The sequence below is a fragment of the Talpa occidentalis genome, unplaced genomic scaffold (genome assembly GCF_014898055.3).
Source record: "Talpa occidentalis isolate TD23 unplaced genomic scaffold, MPIMG_talOcc4v2.1 talOcc4.14, whole genome shotgun sequence".
Classification (NCBI taxonomy): Eukaryota; Metazoa; Chordata; class Mammalia; order Eulipotyphla; family Talpidae; genus Talpa; species Talpa occidentalis.
The window spans coordinates 20741172-20766780 of NW_023601433.1; the positions used below are offsets into that span (position 1 = coordinate 20741172).

The 25609-nt window shown below is 37.8% G+C and overlaps 1 protein-coding gene across 2 annotated transcripts in view; it reads right to left on the minus strand.

The window, feature by feature from the left end:
- The window catches only part of WDR26 (WD repeat domain 26), a 44636-nt gene that overhangs the window by 10548 nt on the left and 8479 nt on the right, over positions 1 to 25609 (minus strand). For both annotated transcript variants that reach the window (XM_037510178.2, XM_037510177.1), the window contains exons 5-12: positions 22270 to 22367; positions 21069 to 21225; positions 13982 to 14120; positions 6614 to 6754; positions 4184 to 4303; positions 2009 to 2154; positions 1579 to 1657; positions 582 to 711 (exon numbers count right to left, since the gene is read on the minus strand). In XM_037510178.2, coding sequence (XP_037366075.1) covers positions 582 to 711; positions 1579 to 1657; positions 2009 to 2154; positions 4184 to 4303; positions 6614 to 6754; positions 13982 to 14120; positions 21069 to 21225; positions 22270 to 22367 — 1010 coding nt within the window. The remainder of the gene's footprint in view (positions 1 to 581; positions 712 to 1578; positions 1658 to 2008; positions 2155 to 4183; positions 4304 to 6613; positions 6755 to 13981; positions 14121 to 21068; positions 21226 to 22269; positions 22368 to 25609) is intronic.

Sequence of the window (25609 nt, forward strand, 5' to 3'; positions counted from 1 at the left end):
ATCTGACACGAATTTTTTGGGAGAAAGAACAGATAAATCAATATGCTTATTGATGAAATATAAATTCCTTGATGTCTTTATTCTAATCCTTAAATTCACCTTGTACACAAAAGGAAAACTCGTGTCATTTTGTCAGTTTTTTGTAAAGATAGAAGAGTAAATATCTTATACAATGAGCAGAATACTACCAGTGTTTATCAATTATCAAACAGTGAAAATCTAACTTTAGTCAATTCTGTTTAAAGTCAGGTAAAACATAATTAATACTGACTTTCAGACAATACTAACCTTTGAACACCATCAGTCTCATGAAAAACCAGATGAACCAGGGTAAGTTTGTGATTTAACTACATTTTCATTTGATAAGAACCAAACCTTTCACATAGCCAGAAAAGGCACTACTGATTTATGACAAGGAGGATTCAAGTCATTCTAAAACAAGTGATTAACAATGCACAGCAAAATAACTTAGACAATTTTTAAATTTAATATATTGACTTTACTTGGAGACATGACTAGCTTCAAAAATAGAGATAATTATAATCCATCAATATATTTGAAATGACAGCGACACAGTTTACCTTCACTGCCACTGGCGATGAAGTCTTCATTATGGCCTCCAAAACATGAGTGAATTGTATAAAACCCTTGTGTAACACCTTGATACTTTCTTACTAAAACTCTGTCCTGCAAGTCCCATAAATGAACTCCCTGTAAGCAAAAAGAATTTGTCATTTATTCTCTCTCAACACAATTTTAGTAATTATGGATAGCGCTTTCTAGTTATGCAAAATGCCAGTTCTGATAAATTCATGGCTGATACTACACACTTAAAAATCAAACACATAGGGCCTCCCTGGTGGCCTATGGGTTAAGTCTGAGTGCTATCACCACTGTAGCTTGAGTTCGATCCCCAGCCAGGGAGCTGAGCCATATAATGGCACAGCAGACCTCTCCTATTTTGCCCACTGCTCCCCTAAGCAGTGTATTTCAGTAAATTCACATATTCTGCTTCCCACTCTGTCTCTGGTAAATACTCTCACCCCTGCACCTCTGGCCTATACCCCAGCTCTTCTATGCAAAAAACCAAAAACAAAATAAAAAAAATATGGAGTAAAAATGTTAAGAATTAGTAGAAATTGGGCCTCCCTGGTGGCACAAGGGGTTAAGATGCAACCTATGAAGCTGTCCACAGCCTTTGCAGCTTGAGTTCAATCCCCGGCCAGCCAGGGAGCAATCCACATGGCACAGCAGACCGCCCCCCAACCTCGCCTACTGCTGCCCTCAGCAGTGTAGTTCGGTCAATCTGCCTGTTCTGTTCTCCGCTCTGTCTCTGGTGAATCCCCTCATTCCCCCACACCTCTGGCCTGTATGTACCCCAGCTCTTGTATGCATAGATCTTTAAAAAAATATAAATCTTTAAAAAAAAAAAAAAAGAATCAGTAGAAATATCTACTTATACATAATATATATGTTTGCTTAAGTATCTTAAGTATGTTTACCTAAGTATCTACATATTACAAATAACAAAGTTTGAACTAAGTTAAATTTTTTTGAGAATAATGTAAAGAAACTTACCTGAGTTGCTACATTTAACAAAGCTAAACGGCCATTCTTTGAAATAGTAAAAGACATAATGGGATGATCTTCCTGTACTCTGCAAACAAAAAAAAAAGTTTGTCAAAAGCAACATAGGTTAAAAGAAACTGAAGAAGACACAAAGAAATGGAAAGACAAAAGCAATATAGGAAGTATGAAAACATTCAAATTATCAAAACAGAACATGTTCCTACTTCAGCATACTACAGTTTTGTCTATAATCACTATAATACACTATACTTTAATCAAGAAAAAGTTGAAATAATGATTACTAAGCACCATCTAATCATCAGTCCAATTACTGAACAATCCCAAAAGCAAAAACATAAAACCCTTCTTCTGAAAGCAAATTCGACTACACATTTTAATGTAAATCAGGTAATTGTTTAATGGTTACAAAAATAGTTACATGTTCCTATCTGTAAGGTCCTCGAAGTTATATCCCCGAATGCGCTGGTGTGTATCTGATGCCAGAACAGTCTTCCCGTCACTCAAGCACCAAAGGCATTGCACTCTCACTCCTTCCCAGGAGTCAAGAAGATTACCATCTAAATCCTGAGCAGGAGAAAATTACTATTAATTCTATTACTGAACAGTGCTCAGAAAGTAAAAAACTAAAAGAATCTCTTAAGGATATATTTTTGTAATAATTCTTGTTTTATCCTGAGATGGATTCTCAACCTGACTGTTCCACAGATTGACTATTGAAAAAGATTCAAATATTCCTTTAAAATTCACTATATTGGAGGGCTTCCCTGGTGGTACAGGAGCTAAAGACAGCGCTATCAAGCTATTGCCAGCCACCACAGCATGAGTTTGATCACCAGCCAGGGAGCAATCCACATGGTGCAGCAGCCCTCTCTTGCCTGGCCCGCTGCTCCCCTCAGCAGTGTATTTCAGTAGATCTGCCTGTTCTGCTCCCCACTCTCTCTGATGAATCCATCTCACCCCCTGCAACTCTGGCTTACACCCTAGTTCTTGTATGCATAAGTAAATCAATCTTTAAAAAGAAAATAAAATTCACTATACTGGGACTTGTGCTGTACTCCGAAGTTGTAATGTGGAAAAAAAAATACTAAAACATTATACCTTTATAGAATTTAGAAATCTGTTATACATTTTTAAATAACCACCAAATTTGTAACATGCTCTGCATATCAAAGCTCTTAGGACCATTATCTTATTGAATGCTCAAAGTCCTAAAAGGCACCCCCTTTTCCATTTTAAAGATTAGGGCCCTACCAAATCCTCATTCTGAAGGTTTAAGTGCTGCATGGGAATGGCAGAAACATACATGATTACCTTGTATCTAGGGAATTCTAATCATGCTTAGATGATATGGTACTAGATTCCACGAGTCTCACACCCAGTTTTATGAAGAAATCAGTAAGTTGTAATGACTAGATAAAAGTCATTGGAACTGATCTTTAGCTACATGGAGATGATCTGATGGGGTTTATAAACCTGTTTAATTTTAGTTTTAAAAATAAATCTGGGGTCTCCCCTGGTGGCACAGGTGGTTGAGCGCTGGGCTGTGAAGCTGTCCGCAGCCTCTGCAGCACCGGTTTTATCCCTGCCGGCCAGCGAGGGTCCCACATGGCGCAGCAGACCTCTCCTGTCTCACCCGCTGCTGCCCTCAGCAGTGTATTTCGTCAGTCTGCCTGTTCTGTTCCCCGCTCTGTCTCTGGGGAATCTTCTCACCCTCCTGCGCATCTGGCCTGTACCCGGGTTCTTGTATAAATAAATAAATAAATAAATAAATAAATAAAATCTTTAAAAAAAAAAAAAAAATCTGGACATGCCTATGGGAGCCATACTAGGCAATGATATGAGACATGGACTCTAGATAGATAGTGAGATGATGCTGTGTTTGTATTATAGTTTATGGAACAGTAAGACTTTTTAAACCAATTACTTAATAAAGATTGAAAAGTTTTCTTTTTTTTTTTTTTTTTTTTTTTTTTTTTTTTAATGGTGCTCTATAACTTTATTTATTTATTTGTTTGTTTTGTTTATACAAGCACTGGGTACAGTCAGAAGCGCGGGAGGGTGAGAGAATTCACCAGAGCCAGAGCGGGGAGCAGAGCAGGCAGAAGGACTGAAGTACACTGCTGAGGGGAGCAGCGGGCGGCAGGAGAGTCTGCGCGCCATGTACCCTCCTCCGGTTCGAACTGCTGCTGCAGAGGCTGCGGGCAGCTTTGCAACCCAGCGCTCAACCGCTGCGCCACAGGGGAGGCCCGAAAAGTTTTCTGATAGCATTCATCGCTTTCATTCCTAAAGTATTTAAAAAGACAACGTACTCTTGAAATTCAGCATCTCTTTTTGATACAAAAATTCAATGAACTAAAAACCTTTAAGTACTAACTCTTTCATTATACACATAGAAACTTGTTTGTAGGAACAAAATATTTAGTAAAACAATTTTTGAATGTTTTATTAAACTCAATATATTACGAAAGATAGCAAAAGATGACATTATCTTCAGGTAATTTTATAAAAGGTATTAATTCAAGTGAATTCATTAAATAAAACTAAATTTGCTTTTAAAGATGAAGACTTTTGAAAGGGAGCACTAAATACTTACACATTGATAGAATTGCCCTCGCTGACCTCCAGTTACAAAGCGTTTCCCATCTGGATTCCAAGCCACACTCGTTAAACTGTCTTCATGAGATTGGCTCATTTTTGTCCTTAGCTCTCCTGTCTACAAAGAGGAAAACTGCAAATAAGACCTTCAAGACACCCCCCTAAAGGGAATGTGTTAAAACAGAAACAAACAAACAATAATTGGGACATCTGGCTAGCTTGGTATTCCTACTTAGAAAAACAGGCCTTATGAAGACTACAATACTCAGAAGAGAAAATTAAAGACTTCAATGATGGCTGGCATTATTTCTAAAGAATAGAGAGACATGAAATAAACTCCAAAAAAATTCATAAAAATGAATGTTCGTTGTTTTTGCTAACCCCCACTGAACTTCTATGTATATTTTCCAATCAAGATGAAAACACTAACTACCTATTCCTTCTGAGTTTCCACTTCTCTTTAGTCCATATTCTATTCTAAGACTGCAGTTAGTGCAACTAGCAATTTCTTAAGAACATGATTAATGAGTAGAAAATCTATATCCTTAAACTAGGCTAAGGTGTAGGCAGTCTAAATTTTATATTTAAGATGAGAAAAGAAAAATGAAAATTACTTTCTTAATGTAACTCCATTTCAATTAAAAGTAACAGAATTTTTTTTTTTTTCTGTTTAATGTACCATTCTAAAGCATTCCCAACTAAGCAAGACTATTTAGTGGCTACAACCATCAAATAAACTCCTGATATTTTTCTAAGTTATTCAACTTAGAAGGTAGACACATACCATTTAACCTAGTCTTGATTCCATTTTGTTCATGGATTACAAACAGGATCTGAGAGATAAGATCTGCCCTTGGTATAATAAAAAGTACATGGGCATAATTTTCCTGTGAGAAATGGGTAATCAAAAGCAAAAAAAAAAAAAAAAAAAAAAAGAGTGAAAACAAAGTGTATTATCAGGAAATGGGGCCAAATAATAAAAGCAAAAAGTACACAAAAATAGAAAACCAGGTGTTTCTCCCTTACAATTAAAAAAACCCAGCTATCGTGAATCCTTCATATTGTTATCTTCTCTCACCTATACACCTTTTTGGTTATTAAAAGCGAAAATAAGTTTTGAAGTACAAATAAATACACATGCATCAGTTAAATTCTTGGTATTTTCTAGTCACAAATATGTTAAAACAGTAAGTTTTGAAGGCAGAAATGGTCTTTTTCTCCTGTGATATATGTCCCAGAATACTGAGTATATGAGGCTATTAAGAACTTGCCTAAAAACATAAAGAAACAATTTGAAAAGTGACTGTAAACACCACCCTTTCACAACAAATCTACAAAGTAATGAATAGTAAAACAGCTCAACTAGAACATAGAAAACTGTCCAGAAATTCAAAACTGACTCAAAGGAGAATTATACAGGCACTATAAATTAAGACTCTCTATTGTAAATTCATGAATATATGTATCTTCTCTTTGAAGGAGAAAAATGATTTTGTCTTTCAGGTCAAATTCACTTGTATGAAAATCTTTATTTTTAAAATTTTACAATAGAATTATGGCGTATCATTCTTCAGGTGACAAATCTTCAGGTATTCAGTCTGTCATCTATGCCATTATTACTACTTATTTCTGTGTACCTTTATTTTCATTTCTCTGTAAAAATCAAGGAACTTACAAGACTCCCAGTCTCAAAACCCTATTCCATCACAACTTATACTTTCACCCCAAACCTAGCCTGGACTTCCCTTTCCCTAGAAGAAAATAAAAAATATTACCTAACCACTCAGCTTACAGAAGGAAGTAAAAAAATATTTAAATTGTGACTCCATTTTCAAAACAGTCAGTAGAAAAAGGAATGAACTTAATGCTGAGTGTTTCTAAAATGGGACCCTGGAGAAAGATCAATTTTTCATTTAGAAATAGTAATAAAACCTTTAATCTAGGTACTGAAAACATTTACTAAATGATTTATTAAATCCAGATTATAATGTTAACTGTGCAATTTCCACTGGAATGGAAAATTTGCTTTATTGCCATGTGTGAAAGGTAAGTTCCATGTACAATTTTGAAACTATGAAACATCCATAAAATCTTTATGTGTACTATCTGCCACAGTAAATAGTATACATTTTACAGTACAAAGTACAACACCCTGAAAGTATTTACTAATCATTCTTGCAAAAACTGTTGTGAGAGAAACCAAAGGGTCAGGCAAACTTTTAAACAACACTTGAAAACTGACCATAGATCTGAGGCATGGGGGGGTCAGGGGTACATGGGGTGGGTGGAGAGAGCACAATGGACTATGGTAGACATCTATGTACGCTTTGGTGCTGCGGAAGTTACACCTGAGGGAAGAATTTCTATACTGTCAAAATATTAACAAGCATGTAAAACAATGATACATCATTATGTGGAACTTGCTTACTTGTACATTCCAAAGCCAAAGCTCAGAGCAGTCATCTGGGCCACAAGCAACAAGATAGTTGTCATCTGGACTCCATGCAATATAAGAAACACCGTAAGCATGTCCTTCTAAAGTTTTAAGCAGTTTTAGCAGGTGTGTATCCTAAGGAGGGAAAAAAGGCAATTCAATTAATTCCTATCCCTAAAGTCACTGATTTTTTTTTCCTGGCACAAGAGCTTAAGTAGCTGCAAAAACATACTTTTGATACTATAATTTAATCTGGAGACGTCTTCAAATTTCACCAGTTTTCTCCCCAACTTAAGTTCTAACAGCTTGCTTCATATACAGACTCATTCATGCTGCAATGTTTATTAAGCATCTACTATAATAGGCATTGTGTGCTAGATGGAAATACAAAGATGACACAGATTTTGTACTTAGTCTTTTAAGAAAACTGAAAACAGCTATAAAACAATATGCCTCTTATTTTTTGACCGTTTTATTGAAATATAATTTACATACCATAAATCCACCCTTTAAAAATATACAATTCAGTATTTTTAGTATCTTCACGGCATTGCACAACCATCATCACTATCTAATTTTATTTATTTATTTATTTATTTTTTAATAGAGGCATGTTTTTATTTATTTATTTGTTTGTTTGTCTACACATGCACTGGGCACAGTCAGAAGCACGGGAGGGTGAGAGAATTCACCAGAGCCACAGTGGGGAGCAGAGCAGGCAGAAGGACCGAAGTACACTGCTGAGGGGAGCAGCGGGCGGCAGGAGAGGTCTGCGCACCATGTGGGACCCTCCTATGGTGGCCGGGGAGCAGCCGGGAATTGAACCGGCGCCGCAGAGGCTGCGGGCAGCTTAGCAACCCAGCGCTCAACCGCTGCGCCACCGGGGAGGCCCTACTATCTAATTTTAGAACATTTTCATCACCCCCCCCCCAAAACCCCCATAGTCATTAGCCATTATTCTTTGTCAACCCCCCTCCCCACAATTCCTGGCAACAATTACTTTCTCTACAGATTTGTCTATGCAGGACATTTTTTTTTTAAAAGATTTATTTATTTACACATATAAGAACTGGAGTGTAAGCCAAGGGTGTGGGGGGTGAGAGGATTCATCAGAGAAAGTGGGGAGCAGAACAGGCAGGATTCACCAGAGAAAGTGGGGAGCAGAACTGACTGAAATAAACTGTTGAGGGGAGCAGCGGTTGAGGCAGGAGAGGTCTGCTGCACCACGAGTTGCTCCCTGGCTGGCTGGAGATCGAACTCGTGCTGCAGCGGCTGGCAATAGCTTGACAGCACTGTTTTTAACCCCTGCGCCACCAGGGGGGCCTCCTACTGGACATTTCTTTTTTAACTATCAATAGCTTTATTGATTTAGCGTGTTTCTTGGGATTCATTTATGTTGTAAAACATATCAGTATTTTGGGGCCTCCCTGGTGGCCCAAGGGGTTAAGCGTCAGCACTATGAAGCAATCCGCAACTGCTGCAGCATGAGTTCCAAGTTTGATCCCCGGCCAAGGAGGTGACCCACATGGCACAGCAGACCTCTCCTGTCTCATCCTCCTCAGCAGTGTATTTCAGTACATCTGCCTGTTCTGCTCCCCACTCTGTTGCTGGTGAATCCTCTCACCCCACACCTCTGGCCTGTACCCCAGCTCTTGTATGCATAAATAAATAAATCTTTAAAAAACCCAGTAGTTTATTCTTTCTTGTTACTGAATAATATTCTATTTTATGAATAGATTATACTGCTTATCCACTCATCAATTAATAAACATTTGGATTGTTTTCACCTTTTGGCTATTATGAACAGTGATGCTATAACGAATATATGACTATGTACAGTTTTCGTGCAGACTTAACACTTATTTTTCTTGTATATAACTGTGTATATATATTTATGCAATACATATATATGGAATTTCTGATATGCTAACTCAATGTTTAATGTTTTGAAGAACTACCAAACTTTTTCAAGTGGCTGAACCATTTTACATTCCCACAAGCAGAGTTGCCAGATTAAGTGCTTATCAATATTCGGACAATATTCACATTTAATCCTCACAAATCTAAAAGTAGGTATTATTCCCCTTTTCCATATTACAGGGAAAAGATTAGAAATTTGCCTTTGTTTGTAGTTCGGAGTGTGGCAGAATTGGGGTTGGGGTGGAGGATCTGAATCTGGGCTGCCTGGCTCTCAGACCATACTCTGAGTTGTACAGGATGAACTTTAGAGTGCAACATGGAAATGGCAAGTGATGATGCTTGAAAAGTTGACATCTTTATTGTAGGTGAAGAAGTTACATTTTATTTTGTGAATGAAGAGCCATTTAAAAATTTTTAAGCTGAGGAATAACGAATGATATTTGGTTTTAGGACAAGAGCTCAAACATCAATATGGAAAATGAATCAGAATGAAGAGATAAAAGATAAAAAGATACCCATGACAAGCTGACACAGCAGCTGTGATTAAGACAAGAAGTGAGGTCTTGAACTAATATGGTCAGGACTGAAATAGGGCAGATCAAAATATACCCAGGACATAAAACTGACAGGATAGAATGAGACAAGATATATTCAAAGGCAAACTCTGGATTTCTTGCTAGGAGACATAACTGGGAATAGAAGGAGTAAGAATTTGAAGGTGGGGGAAAAGCAGTGAGTTACAGTTTTCAAATGGGTCTGGAATTATTTTGTTCAATCTAGATTGGGAATTTTTTCTTCAGAAATATCACTGAGAAATGGATTGTGTTTACATATTTTATTCTTCATTGGACTTTAAGTTTATTGCTTATTCAAATACCTAGTCCAAACTACCATTGTTTTGACAAAAATTAGATAATTAACAATGCTACTACTTCTGGTTTTTCTTTGGCAGGGTAGTACGCATGGAGTATCTGTATCAGAACACCGTATCATTAGGTCAAAATGTCTTGCATAATTTAATAAGCCTTTTTGGATTGGTTCAAGATCTTTCAGAAACAAAATTTCATTCATAGTAGTACTCTAGGTCTACATAAAGACTTGCCTCTAAACTGATGACAAACTACTTTTGAAGTATTTAACTCAAAAACAAATTGTTTCATGTACATTAATAAAAAATCATCCTGGTAAGGGGTAAAGTCTAAAATAAATGAGGCTATAACTATTATATTTTCACTAGCACACTGTCTCCCCACTAACCTATTCAAGTGGAAATACCATGTTCATGGACTCCACACTGGGGGTTAGGTGGGAAATGGGTAAATTTTTTTTTGGTCAAGGTAAGAAAATCGGTTAAAGGAAATTAGGTACTGGAGTCACATGAACTCAAATCTTAAGGTTTTCTATGTATTCTTCTTTTCTATCCATTAACCTCCCTCCCCTCCATTCCAGAAAAATCACAAATTTTCTTGAAAGTTTTTCAAATAGTATTTGACATAATAAAATAGTAGCATAGTAAACTCAAACTCTTGATAACACAGATTGGGATGTAAACATTAACTCTGAATTCTGCAAGCTAATTTGGCCACAAAAACCCTTTACATGTGTAATACCTATTAACATTCTTATACCCAGTATTCTGGCAAAAAACATCCTGGGAAACACTGGCATAAAAGTCTAATTCCTTAGTAAAGCATACAAGATCCTCCCTGATCTGGCTGTAACTTAATTCAGTAACTTCATCTCCTGGTCTACAAAGCATCTTCCCCAAACCACCTAAATCCTCACTGAAGCCATTTTTTCTTTCACCCAAGAGCCAATCCTAACTTTTCTTTCACCCCAAAGCCAGTTACCTAAGTATTTACTCCTTCTTCACCATAAGACTTATTTCTTATTTTTCCTTGTTTTCCTGTTCCAGCAGGATCTCCTTTTGAGCTTGTGTAGCACTCACTATAGAACAATTACACTGCATTATATCACATGCTCAATTCTGTCTCTCCCTAGCAAACGGTGCTCAATAAATACTTGGATATGAAAGGAACTCTTACACAGTGCTACTAGGAAAATACTTAGGCATAGTTTAGGTACTGTTTTCTTTTCAGATATCTTGCAAATAATCACTGAATGAAATGCAACGACTCTTCAAAATAGTATTCAAAGCTGGGGCCTCCCTGGTGGCGCAGGCAGTTGAGCACAGTGCTGTGAAGCTGTCCGCAGCCTCTGCAGCGCTGGTTCGATCCATGCTGGCTTCGGAGCAACCCACATGGCGAGCAGACTTCTCCTATCTCACCTGCTGCTCCCCTCAGCAATGTATTTTGTCAGTCTGCCTGTTCTGTTCCCCGCTCTGTCTCTGGTGAATCCTCTCACCGTCCCCTGCATCTGGCCTGTACCCTGGTTCTTGTATAAATAAAAAATAAATCTTTAAAAAAAAATAGTTTTCAAAGCTGGGATTAGATCCCAAACTGTTTCTCTAGTTTTATTTCCCACTCTTTGTTTTAGTTATCCTATTCTCTTATTTTGGAGAAAGGAAGGCAAGGGAATGTCCCTTTCCGCCTAGAATGCCATTTCCTTATCTTCACCTGTGTTATGCACAGCAAGGCTCAAATGAGGTACTCCCACCCATGAAGCTCCTTTGTGCATTCACAATACTTTACATACATACATACTTATTTTGTTAAATTTTATTTCCCCTCCTAAGCTGTACATTCCTTTCATAGAGGTTCTTAACCTGAGATCAATAAGGAGCCACCAAGAGGCCTAAGTAGGGGTCCATGAACTTAAATGGGAGGAAAAATGCAAATCTTACTTTCACTAATGAAGCCTGAAATTCAGTATTGCCTTCAATCTTGAATGCAGGCCATTAACAAGGTACTATTATCAACTATTATCTTAGGAAGCATTATGTGATCCATTAGGCATATTAATATATATTATATTGGCTATTAAGAAGTACTTCATGACTATTAAGAAGTCTCAAATATTTTAACATCATATTACAGTTATTATACGTATCTCAAAATATCTGTTCTTATGACTTCAAAACTCTGGTAGTTATTAGATCAGCTACTAGAATTTGTCATTTGATTTGTTAATAAAGATGCCACCAACGTATTATTATGCCATATCTGTTTCTGCACTATTTTGTCAACTAGTTTCCAATATGATTGGATTTTCTTTTTCTTTTTTAAATTTTTTTAAAGATTTATTTATACAAGAACTGGGGTACAGGCCAGAGGGGTGGGAGGGTGAGAGAATTCACCAGAGTAGGGGGAGCAGAACGGGTAGACGGACCAAAGACATTGCTGAGGGGAGCAGCAGGTGGGACAGGAGAGGTTTGCCACACCATGTGAGTTTCTCCCTGGATGGTCGGAATTGAACCCGTGCTGCAGAGGCTGCGGACAGCTTCACAGAGCTGCACTCAACTGGCTGCGCCACCGGGGAGGCCCTGATTGGATTTTCTCAGCAATTGATATGTACTATATACTTGAGCTTCCCATGTGCTTTGGTATAAGCATCTAAAACATTATTCTGAAGAGTTGTCACCAGACTGCTAGAAAAGTATATGGTACTGGGCCTCCCCACTGGTGCAGCGCCTGAGCGCTGGGTTGCGAAGCGGCCTGCAGCCTCTGTAGCGCCGGTTCGATCCCCAGCCTCTGGGCGAGGGTCCCACATGGTGCGCAGACCTCTCATGCCGCCCACTGCTCCTCCCCTCAGCAGTGTACTTCGTTAGTCTGCCTGCTCTGCTCTCCCCTCTGGCTCTGGTGAATTCTCTCACCCTCCTGCGCTTCTGACTGTACCCAGTGCTTGTATAAAATAAATAAATCTATCTTAAAAAAAAAAAAAAAGTATATGGTACAAAGAGAGTGCCTGCTTTAAGGCAAAGACTTCTTATTTACCCTTTCATTATTTGTACCATATTGCAGGTGCATTAGAAGTGATACATGCTTTCAAATTTGATGCTCCTCTTTTAAAAAATACTTCCTTTTATGGTTTCTTTTCTAGATTTTTAACAGAGGAGTCTAAAACTATGTTGGACTAATATATCCTAATTTTTTTTTTACAGATTTATTTATACAAGCAAGAACTGGGGGTGCAGGCCAGAGGTGCGGGGGCGGGAGGCGGGTGGTGAGAGGATTCACCAGAGACAGAGTGGGAATCAGAACAGGCAGACTGACTGAAATACACTGCTGAGGGGAGCAGCGGGCAAGTCAGGAGAGGTCTGCTGCACCACGTAGGCAGCTCCCTGGCCGACCGGGGATTGGCTAGGGATTGAACTCGTGCTGCAGAGGCTGCGGACAGCTTCATAGTGCTGTGCTTAACCCCTTGTACCACCAGGGAGGCTCTCATACCCTAACTCTTATTTAAAGTTTCAAATTTAGGGGCCTCCCTGGTGGTGCAAGGGGTTAAGTTGCAGCACTATGGAGCTATCCAAAGCCACTGCAGCATGAGTTCATTCCCAGCCAGGGAGCTACCCACATGGCGCAGACCTTTCCTGTCTTGCCCGCTGCTCTCCTCAGCAGTGCATTTTAGTCAACCCGCCTGTTCTGTTCCCCATTCTGTCTCTGGTGAATCCTCTCAACCCCTGAACCTTTGGCCTGCTGCATCCTGGCTCTTGCATACATAAATAAATAAATAAATCTTTTAAAAAAATGCTTAAAAAAAAAAGTAAAGTTTTAAATTTAAATAAAATTTATTTGATGATTTTTAGTGAATGACTCCTATACCAAGTATATGACTTGATTTATTTGGAATCATATACTTCTTTGATTGCTTGATTAATGTTCAATTGGTTGAAAAAAAGGGGAAGTATTTATTTTTACAAATCTGTTTATACCTGCTTATACACAAAGACAAAACTGATTTGAGAACTTAGAATTTTAAATTCAAAATGCAATTTTTTCCTATGTATAACTAACTAAAGGAGTGTGATAGGGCAGAAGGGAAGGTGTTTAACATTAAGTTTCACAAATTGTGCAAGACAATGTTTTAGAGGCAAAATGGTAATTTTCTTTTCTAACTTATGACAGAAAAGACACTGTTAATTTGTAAATCAAGTATTAAAGAGATGAACTGGTAGTCGGTCTAAAGTAAAACTGTTCCTGGATTTGCGTCTAACTCTCCATTTAGTTGCTGTGAGAGTCTGGGTATTTAACTTCTGTTTCTTCATCTGAAAACAGTAAATATTAGTATCTCACAAAGCTATTTAGAGGATTAAATTAGTAAATGTACACACAGATCATTACCATGTAACACTGAACAATTTTGTTAATATTTTACCTATATATGTTATTTAGACAACACAGAAAAGTAGACATAACAAAGGTGACCAAAAAATGCTCTTGGAAAATACTATTTATATACACATGCTTTGAAAATATGTACTCAGCCAATTGGACTAAAAACTAACTTTTGTTGCAACTTAAACACTCATACTAGAGTACATACCGGATCAACTTGCCATATGATAACTGTTGTATCTTTTGATCCCGTTGCTAGTTTAGTGCCATCATTAGAGAATTTACAGAACCACACTTCATTACAATGCTCCGTAAGTATCTGCTGAGTATAACATGGGAATTGCCTCCTAAAACAAAGAAGTCCACAAATAATTATTCAAAATATATTAATGAAAAATATTAGACAACAGATAAAACTTTAGCGATCAAAAATTTTAAATCGTGGGCCTCCCTGGGGGCAACAAGGGGTTAAACACCTCACTATGAAGCAATCAGCAGCCTCTGCAGCACAAACGAATTTGATCCCCCGCCGCCCAGGAAGCAACCCACATGGCAAAGCAGACCTCTCCTGTCTCGCCCACTGCTCCCCTCAGCAGTGTTTCAGTCAGTCTGCCTGTTCTGTTCCCCATTCTGTCTCTGGTGAATCCTTTCACACTCCCGCATCTCTGGCCTGTACCCCAGCTCTTGTATACATAAATAAATCAATCTTGAAAAAAAAATAAAACTTTAAATCTTAAGAATGAAATTCATATTGGTTATGTTGAAAATGAAAATGTAGTATCAGTCAAGGTAATATTAGGGGGGAATCAGTAAAATCTAATGTCTGCTTCAATTTATAATTCATTATTTCATTCCCCTTTCAAGATTAAAAAAGAAAGTACGCATCCACAGAATTTTTTGGTTTAAGTAAATTCATATAAAAATCAATAATCAGGTTTTTGTATTTGTTTTAAGTGGGCTGGCATCAGCTTGTTGTAGAAGAAATGATAGACATTTTCATTTACAGAAAAGCAACTTGGCATAACAAAGAATAGGCACTGCAGTCGGATGAGTCTGGATCATAAGCTTTAATGTCTTGGGCAAGGCATGTAACATTCCCTCACGTATAAAATGGGTTAATATATAACTAGCAGGGTTCTTGTAAAAATTCCTAGAATGCAACAGATATTTAAAAAAAATTGCTGGGCCTCCCTGGTGGCGCAGCGGTTGAGCGCCGGGTTGCGAAGCTGCCCGCAGCCTCTGCAGCGCTGGTTCGATCCCCGGCTGCTCCCCGGCCACCGGAGGAGGGTCCCACATGGCGCACAGACCTCTCTGCCACCCGCTGCTCCCCTCAGCAGTGTGCTTCGGTCCTTCTGCCTGCTCTGCTCCCCGCTCTGGCTCTGGTGAATTCTCTCACCCTCCCGCGCTTCTGACTGTATCCAGTGATTGTATAAATAAATAAATATAAAAATAAAATCTTAAAAAAAAAATAAATAAAAACAAAAATAACTGCTAATATTTTGGGGAGAGTAGTGAAGAGCTGCAATGTAGAATAGGGCCTGCAGTGAGAATTGAGAATCAAGGCAATAGGGTCTGACAGACTTAGGTTCAAATTGTGGCTTACTCACTAATTGTGTTACTGGGAAATTTATTTCGTCTTCCTAAACACAAATTTCCAATCATAAAGTAAATAGCACTTGCCTTACAGAATTCTTTATAGAAGGATGAAATAAATGAACATAAAGCATTTCGCCTGAGTCTGGCTTATATATTAAGAGCAAAGAATGCTATGGTTTATAATTAACTTTACTAAGTTAAGAGAAATTATCACAAAAACAGGTATTCTCACTCAGCATTCACTTTTAAAATCTTGTCTATCATTTTCCAATCTCTTGTTATCAGCACTGTTTCACAACAGATGTTTCTGTAATGATGTAGTACATACCTACATTGTCCAATTTGGTAGTCCTAACCACATGAAGCTATTGTGCACTTGAAATGTGGCTAGTACACTTGAGAAACTTAATTATTAAATTTATTTGCTTAATTAAATTATTTGCTTTTATTTGCTTTTCAATTTAAAAAGTCACATGTAGTTAATGGCTAGTGTTTAGAAAGTATGACGTTACATGTTTTTTACTTTATAAAAAAATTATCTGAGCTGAGACATAATCAATGCAGTTGACATTAGGTATGTACTAGATTTAAAACACTGCAACATGCTTTATATATAGTATTGCTAATTCTAAAAACTACCTCCACTTTCATGAGGCTCAAAGAGGGCAAATAACTTACCAGATATCATAAACTGATAAACAATTGAACTAACATTTAAGTCTATGGTTGACTCCAAGGCCCGTTTTTATCAAAATATCAATACAAAATTGATACTGCTGGGTAAATCAAAAATAGTCTCCTTCTATGTATAATAATAAATGATGATGTCACTTCCATGAGAAACACTTTATATCAAGGCATAAAATACAATTCAAGTGGTTAAAGTTGATCATGAATGAAAAGACAAATCTAAATCTAGCAAATTTAGATTTGCTTTAAGGAGGGACAGATTCACAATCAAAATTGTAAGAGACAAATCATCTAGTGTATTAATAATTAGTTGTTTCCAATGTCACTAATAGGTAGTTAAATTGTTACTCTTTTAGCATCACTTAAATAATAATTCTTTTCAAAGACTAATAAGCGCCCCCCCCCATTCAGTTTTTAAAATAAATTTAAAATGGTGTTAAAAAATACTATTATCTTCTCAAACAAGACTGAATAAAATGCAGCCATTTTAATCAAACATAATCTTCTATAAATATTCTGTAATAAGAACTTATAAAACTACCTGTCAAAACATTCTTTTAGTGGTTGCTGGTGAAAACCCTCCACAAAATAACTTAAAAGAAAAAAAAAAAAATCACTTTTCCTTTCGGGTCAAATTAAACCAAAAATTTATAAACTAGGGCCTCCCTGGTGGTGCAGCTGGTTGAGTGCAGCGCTGTGAAGCTGTCCGCAGCCTCTGCAGTGAGGGTTCAATTCCCGGCCAGCCAGGGAGATACCCACATGACGCCGCAGACCTCTCCTGTCTTGCCTGCTGCTCCCCTCAGCAGTGTATTTCAGTCGTCTTCCTGTTCTGCTCCCCACTCTGTCTCTGGTGAATCCTCTCACCCTCCCACGCCTCTGGCCTGTACCCCAGTTCTTGTATAAATAAAAATAAATCTTTAAAAAAAATTTATAAACTAACTGTGAAAAACATAAATAACAAAGTCTAATAAAATTTTTATTTCAGTGATGACCAGAATTTTTAACAGAAGTTATAGTTCATTTATTTATAATTTATTCTCCACAGAGAAGAGAAAGGCTGTTATTTAGATTTCAATGCTAAGATTTAATATCTGAAAATATTTTCTAGTTTCAATAATAAAATCTAAAGGGAGTAAAGCAGGTAATTAAAAAACAAAAAAACAAAATGGGCCTCCCCAGTGGCACAGGGGTTAAACTCTTAGTGCTATCAAGCTATTGCCAGCCACTGCAGCATGAGGTAGATCCCGGCCAGAGAGCTAACCCAAATGGCACACTGGGCCTCTCCTGTCTCACCTGCTGCTCCCCTCAACATTTCATTTCAGTGAATCTACCTGCTCTGCTCTCCATTCTGTCTCTGGTGGATCCTCTCGCCACCCCCCCCCCCCCCAGCCCTTGCACCTCTGGCCTACACTCCAGTTCTTATATGCATAAATAAAAACAAATAAAAGAAAAAAAAACAAACAATAAAACTACACACAACTTTTTTTGAAGACTTCTAGGTGGGTGGGGAATATAGGAGTTGAATAAATTCTGATTCTGTTTTCCTAGTTCAGTAATAAAAGACATACTCTCAAGACTGAATATAAAGACTCAATGCCTGACATCTCCCCCTTGCTGTCTTTAAAATTTACCCTTCATCTGAAAAATCAAGGCTGACTTCCAGTTTTCTGGCTTGGAGAAACTGGGTAGATAGTAACTTTTTACTAAAGACAGGGAATTCAATAGGAAAAGCAGACTTTGTAGGGACAGATGACAGCGAAGTGCTATCTTTTGATATGTTGTATTTAAAGTATTTGAGCAATACCCAATTGTTACATTAAGACTTATGAAATCAATTCTGTAAGCTCTAGGATAGACCTAGAAGTCATTAGAACCAAGGAATAATACCTCAAAGGAGAAGAGTAGGATGAGAAAAGAAATAATTCTGGAACATATAAACATTAAAGGAAAAGGTAAAGAAAAGGAGCATAAGGTGTAGCCAGGAGTAAAACTAAATCTGGATTTCATTTCAAGGCAAAGTAGTCAGAGTTGTTAGAAAGGCCAAGATTTGGGCTGAAAAGCAGCCCCTGGATTTAATAAAAGAAGTTGTCCCTCTCCAAGATCGGCAACAGTTCTGGTATTGTATTGACTGTGCAAGACCAATACTATAGAAATATGAAGAGTGAAGGAAAATTAAGCATATAGGTACTATGATGGGAAGCAGGCAACTATTTCAAGAAGTTGGCTCTAAGGGAGGTAGAGGGAAATGGTTTCTCAGAGAAACGAAGAGGCAAGATCTTGTTTTGATTTTAAAAGTTCACAGAGACGACCTTCCAATCAATGGTTATTTTTGAAGTTGAACTTTTTTCCTCTGTAAAACTTGCAAATGCTTTCCGTGCAGGTTTATAGGGGCCTGATGACCCCTGACCTGCTGATTAGAAAAAGTTAGACTATTTTCCATCATTTAGTTTCATAGGTTGGTATAGATTCTAAAGCACTCTGGAAAAATGTAGGTCACTTTTTCTCATTGATTTTGGTTTCTAAACAGGAAGGCAAGTTCTTAACCTACTGATACCTCCTGAACCATAAAAGCTACTATAAATACCTTTCAAAGTAAGTCTATACCAGCAATAAATTGAACCAAAAGATGATTTGGGTTCACCACTGCCTTAACTTTAACAATGACCTTAACTTCCCTAGAGGAGTTACAAAATTTGGAACTATATAGCTTTTATTCTATTATCTCCATCACTATTTGAATTTAAATGAAAAGACAAAAATTAAAGAAAATAAGAACAGCGTTAAAGAGTAAACGGAGTTAGAGGGATTTCTTTTCTTTTTTTTCAATTTTTTAAAACAGATTTATTTATTTTTTAAAATACTTTATTTTATATATATATATATTTTTTAAGATATATTTATTCATTTATACAAGCACTGGGATACAGTCAGAAGTGCGGGAGGGTGAGAGAATTCACCAGAGCCAGAGTGGAGAGCAGAACAGGCAGACTGATGAAGTGCACTGCTGAGGGGAGCAGTGGGCGGCAGGAGAGGTCTGCATGCCATGTGAGACCCTCACCCGGTGGCCGGGGATAGAACCGGCGCTGCAGAGGCTGTGGGCAGCTTTGCAACCCAGCGCTCAACCGCTGCGCCACCGGGGAGGCCCAAGATTTATTTATTTTTATACAAGAGCTGGGGTCTCTGTATTGTACCCCAATCTGTACTGGGGTACAGACCAGAGGCGTGGGAGGGTGAGAGGATTCACTAGAGACAGAGCTGGGAGCAGAACAGGCAGACGACTGAAATACACTGCTGAGGGGAGAAGCAGGCGTGACAGGAGAGGTCTGCCACGCCATGTGGAAATCTCCCTGGCTGGCCAGGAATTGAACCCACACTGCAGAGGCTGGGGACAGCTTCACAGTGCTGCGCTCAACCCGCTGCGCCACTGGGGAGGCCCCTAAAGAGGGATTTCTAATTATTTTATTTTCCAACATTTTAGGCACGCACCAAAATTATGTGTACCTGAAAAAATATCTTAAAGTACAGGTTAATAATGTGCATATACATATTTATATTTAATAGACATGGTTATCTAGAAGTTCCTCATTTTTCCAAAGCCTCATACTTACATACCTCTGTCTTTCCTATTCATTCTACTTTCATTAGTTCTTTGGTCTCTGGCAAAAAAAAAAAAATCAAACACCTATATTACAACTGCTCATATCTGGTTTACCTTCCTGGATTGTGAAAGATTTCACAATTTGCTTTTCTGTATATTAAAAACTAAAGCTCTATTATAAATTTGGAAAGTAGGGACATTTTTACTCAAACTACTCTTTTTTTTTAAAATTATCTTTTTTTTTTTTTTTTAATTTTAAAGATTTATTTATTTATTTATACAAGCACTGGGTACAGTCAGAAGTGCAGGAGGGTGAGAGAATTCACCAGAGCCAGAGTGGAGAGCAGAACAGGCAGAAGGACCGAAGTACACTGCTGAGCAGCGGGCGGCAGGAGAGGTCTGAGCTCCATGTGGGACCCTCGCCCGGCGGCCGGGGATCAAACTGGCACTGCCGAGGCTGCGGGCAGCTTCGCAGCCCAGCGCTCAACTGCTGTGCCACCGGGGAGGCCCTACTCAAACTACTCTTAAGATCAACAGAGAAGCGTGAATTTTTGAAAGATAAATTATGTACATGGGTAGGTATAATAACAAGACCCAAAACAGAAAGTGAATGTCTACTATTATAATCATTTTTAGTTTAGAGGGCATCTTCTATGAAAGAGGAGACCTTTTTGTTGAAAAAAGTATTTCAATGATCATAAAGGCAGAAAATAATTTGGGCCTGGTTAAAATAGTGATTATGTCCAGAAAAATTCACTAAGTGTTCTCTGGCACCCACAAACAATAGCAGTTACAAGTCTTTAAAAAATTTTGCCAGATAGGGCCTCCCCGGTGGCGCAGCGGTTGAGCGCTGGCTTGCGAAGCTGCCCGCAGCCTCTGTGGCGCCGGTTCGATCCCCGGCTGCTCCCCGGCCACCGGAGGAGGGTCCCACATGGCGCGCAGACCTCTCCTGCCGCCCGCTGCTCCCCTCAGCAGTGTACTTCGGTCCTTCTGCCTGCTCTGCTCCCCGCTCTGGCTCTGGTGAATTCTCTCACCCTCCCGCGCTTCTGACTGTACCCAGTGCATGTATAAACAAAAACAAACAAATAAAGAAAGAAAGAAAGAAAACATGCCTCTATAAAAAAAAAAAAAAAAAAAAAAAAAAAAAAAAAATTTTGCCAGATAAATAAAATGACTAATGAAAGCCAAACAAGATAGGAGACAATAGGTTTTCCAGCTTTAGGTTACCATATATCAAAATATATAAATTTCTCTTTTTCAACTTCTAACTTGTGAAAAAATGCTGAATCAGACATGAGTTGTCTTATAGCCGTATGAAAAATCTTTAAAAAGGAAAACATTTAAATAAAGTTCATGACTGAGTCTGTAAAATGTTAGCCTATATTTCAGATATATGAAGTTTTCCTCTTACCTACTACAAACATGATCTATAAGCAGAGACACAGAATCTAGATTATTATCAAGTTTGGTATTGTGATATAGGCACCGATCCCTTTGTAGTTCCACCGCCTGCCGCAGAAGGGTCTGTAAACGCCGTGGGGGAAGCATCACTGATGGTGGTAAATAGGCTTTAACAGAAGATATTTTAAAAAGAGAAATACAAGTGAGAATTAAAAAATTGAAACAATATAAACTTTTATTTAAGACTCTAGCTCATCTTATGCTGTATATGCCCCTACCCTTTAACATAGCAGTTAATGATGTGTCCCTTTAACAAGGCAGTTCTGGGTGATTTCACATCTGAGCTTTATGAATAGTTGTCAGCAGCTACAGCTATGCTGTCATTAGGATGGAGTAAAACTGGGTAGGAGGGCATAAATTTGTATGTGTCTTTTCTTAAAACACAAAAACAAAACTGAAAAACCACTACCAACAAAAAGTTAAAAAAGTGGTGATGATGGGACACTAACCATTACAGAGAATCTAAGAAAAATCTTCATTTAACAAGAGCAAGGCATAAACCTAGAAGTTCCAGGTCCTGCCAAATTGCTTCCAAAGCCAAGGATATCATAATAATTTTGGGAATAATTGCTATTTTGATACTGATACTGATCTGTTCCAATCCCTTAATACCCTGTACCTGACTGAACATGGATTGATGAGATCTTAGGATCTCCACTCTCACCCTAACATGAAGACAGGAAACATAATGATATGATTTAACTAGGGAGGGAAAGAAGGTCTTTATTATATAATATGGCAAAAATGAAACCTCTAGTCTAACTTGGAAGTCACACAAAGTATTTGGGGGGAGGGTAAAACAATTTATCCATGAGATATTTAAAAACTGATGTCTTAAAGCTGTGGTTTACATATTTTTTTTCTCTAACCACAATAATTCTCCCCAAACAAAAACTTAAGAGGCACATCACCACATAAACAAATGAAAAGGGAACTCTCTGTGACCAGCATCCTCTCTCTGGCTCCTGGGGCTAGCTTTTTAGACTCCAGGGCAGAGTTTGATAATCTGCTCAGTGTCTGTTAATGGATCCCTCCCTCCCCTTTATATCACCACTCAATAAGAGTATATCTAGACAGGAGTCTTCCTAAATGATTCATAACATCTAAAGAAAGCCAAAAACAACACAGAAACACCAAAAATTAAGACTTACTCTGAAGTTTGTCTAACAGTTTGGATCGGGAAGCTGTTCCTTTGCCTTCCCATTCTGCTTTTGCACGTAGGTCTTCTGCATGGCTACACATCAGATACCTAAAAATAAGACAGAGAAAGAATGAAACATCAAACCCTTTTCTTTGGCTTAAACATAATTAAAAAATACTGATTATCTACTTCTTACTAAGACGTATCTATCAAGAAGAAATTTCTACAGTGGATCCAAATTCATTAATACAAACTGACACTTGGATATAATTACTATAAAAACAATAGCTAAATATACATATTCTTATGTTGCTATTTACTAATAATATGTTCTTGTATTTACTGTTATAGGTAGCTCTTCTTCTGTGCCAGGCTGTTCTAATATTATTTAATGTTTGTAACAATTCTGTATGATGTGAACACTATTATGCTATATTTATTCATGAGAAAACCAAGGCATAGAATGCTTAAGTAATTGGCTTAGAGTAAAGCGGCAGACTAGGAATAGAAACCCAGGAATTCTAGTTGCAAACTTGCTCTTAACCACTAGGCTACCTTAACTGCTTCTTAATCATGAAATGAAACAAACACAGAAACAAAAATTTTCAAAGGTATCTATAATAAACTAATTAAACAAAAACAACAAGAACAAAAACCATCATGTGTTTACCATAAATCACTCAATGGCATTAACTGGATATTTGTTCTTGTCTCATCCTTTGAAAGGTACTGAAATCCCAAAGCAGAACATCTGGGAGGTTTTTTCATTTACTGTATGTGCTGAAGAAGCCATAAATGCTAATGTTCATGGATTCTGGAGAACACATCAGGGCCCCCTGCTGAAAATGTGACCTGACCTGGTTCTGGCTGTTCTTAAAAGGACAAACTTGAAAACTGGAACTCTGCCAGACAAATCTGTTCTTTCACTTGTCAAAAGGGTATTAAATAAGACAGTGAGAATTAAATAAGGTGGAATATTTGGCATGCAGGTAGAACCTGGTATGCAGGTAGAACTTAGTGAAAGATAATGTAAATATGAACAAAACTCTCAGTTACCGTATCATGTCCTCCTTTTCTTAATTGCATAAAGCATATTTCACTTAGCATCTTAAATAATTATTATTTAGCGAAATAATAATTAAATGAGAGTTTCTTACCTAACAGAACTACTTGCTTCCTTAGTAGTTAGTATATAATAGTGCCTGAGCTGACAGGAATTTTTTTCAATGGCATGAGTAATCAGATTGAAAACATCCTATAAGAAGCTGGATATTGTAAAAAGTGTTTCTAAAATAATTATTTGTGAGTCAAGTTTTAACTTTGTGGGGAAAAATCTCTCAAATTTTGCAAAAGCGATCTATGAATGCTAAAACTTCAGGGTTTCAAATGAACATTTGCTTATGGGAAGTCACAGAGTGTTACTGAAAGGATACTGCACTGAAAGAAAGAAACCCTGGGCTCCAATGCTAACTCCCTATCTTGTAATTTCTGGCCCATTTCCTTAAGTAAATAATTCAAGGTATAAACTTGACGAAGTTCCAGATGAAATTCTGGAGTAAGAACTATACAATTAAGTGATATGTTATTTAGCAGAACAAAGCACGTTTCTTCATGTGAATGGTAATGAAGAAATACAGAAAACAGAGACATCATGAAAGAGGTAATCCAAACAAAGTAAGTTGTGAGCTCAATATTAAAATATCCAGTAGAATTTACCATTTCAAGATACAGTGGTGGGTAAAGACCAATGACTTAGGAATCAAGTCAAATCAGGCTTTAAGAATCTTGGTTCTGACTTATTAGCTATATTTGGGTTTGGTACTTAACTTCTTTGAGGCTCAGTTCCCTTATATGCAAAAACCCTAAAATGAGTCTTATACCACTTTAGGCCCATCTTTTTATATCTGAAAACTCATTATGTGTCATATTGTTTGCTGGGGCCATATCATATAGTGGAAAATGCTATGAAGAGCAAAAACAAAACACAACATAGGGATATGGCAAAGAATGAATGCCTAGAAGATAGCCTCAGGAGAAGATATTTGGACTGGAACCTGAGCAGCAACTAGCCAGCTATGCAAAGCTTGGGGAAGAACATTTAAAACAAAGCAAACAGTAGTGCAAATACCTTAAGGTAAGGCAAGTTAAGGAACAGAAACAGTATTAGTATCACTAGAGAGAAATGAATAAGAGAAAAGATGCAGGAAAGGATGAAGGACCTTGTGGGCTTGTGCAGAGATGTTGGATTGAAAGTGTGTGTGTTTGAAGAAAGGGAGAGAAATGACTTAATGCATCTCATGCTTATTTATCTGGTTGCTGGGTTAAGGGAGCAAGGGTGAAGGTAATGTGACTCATTAAGAGACTACTGTAACATTCTGGGAGAGATGATTACGATTTACGGAGGAGAGAAACAAACAATTTTAGGACGTTTTGGAGTTAGGCCAATACATGCCAAAGCTAAAGCTAGAAAAAAAATACGGAAGAATGAGGTCTAAGTTTTTTGTTGAGATGAGGAAAGTAATTGGAGGAACATGTCTCCAGGGGTGGAATGGGAGCAGAGACAACTGGAATCAAGAACTTTGTTTTGAACACGAAACTCTTGGGACATCTATTAGATATCCAATGGAGACAGAGAAGTAGGCTATAAGATATATACAGCAGAAGTTCAGATAACATGGGAAATTTAAGACCCACTGGCATGTAGACAGTACTGGAGAGTATACTACAAAAGAATGAGATTACCTGTGAAGAGTGTAGGCAAAGAATAGAAGGAAATCTAGAATCAAGGCTTTGGGTCCTTTAACATTTAAAGGATTGACACAAAGATAAAATGAGATTACACATATGAAGTACTTACCAAGGACCTAGTACATAATAAGGATTCATTAAAAAAGAATGTTTGGGGCCTCCCTGGTGGTGCAAGGGATTACGTCTCCACTATGAAGCATGAGTTGCAGCATGAGTTCGATACCCGACCAGGGAGCGAACCCACATGGTGCAGCAGACCTCTCCTGTCTCACCCGCTGCTCCCCTCAGCAGTGTATTTGAGTCAGTCCACCTGTTATGCTCCCCATTCTGTCTCTGGTGAATCCTCTCATGCCCCACACCTGTGGCCTACACCCCAGCTCTTGTCTGCATAAATAAAGCTTTAAAAAAAATAAAAAAGAATGTTTGTGTGCACCTATACTGGAAACTACATTGCTTACAGTTTTTATAGGAGATTATGAAATGACAGTTCAATAACAAAACATAGTTCTCCCTTTCACTCAAATATCTTTCTATTTTAATATGGAAAGCTTGACAAAAATAGTTGTATACATACAAGTGAACTTATCCAGAAAAATGTTATA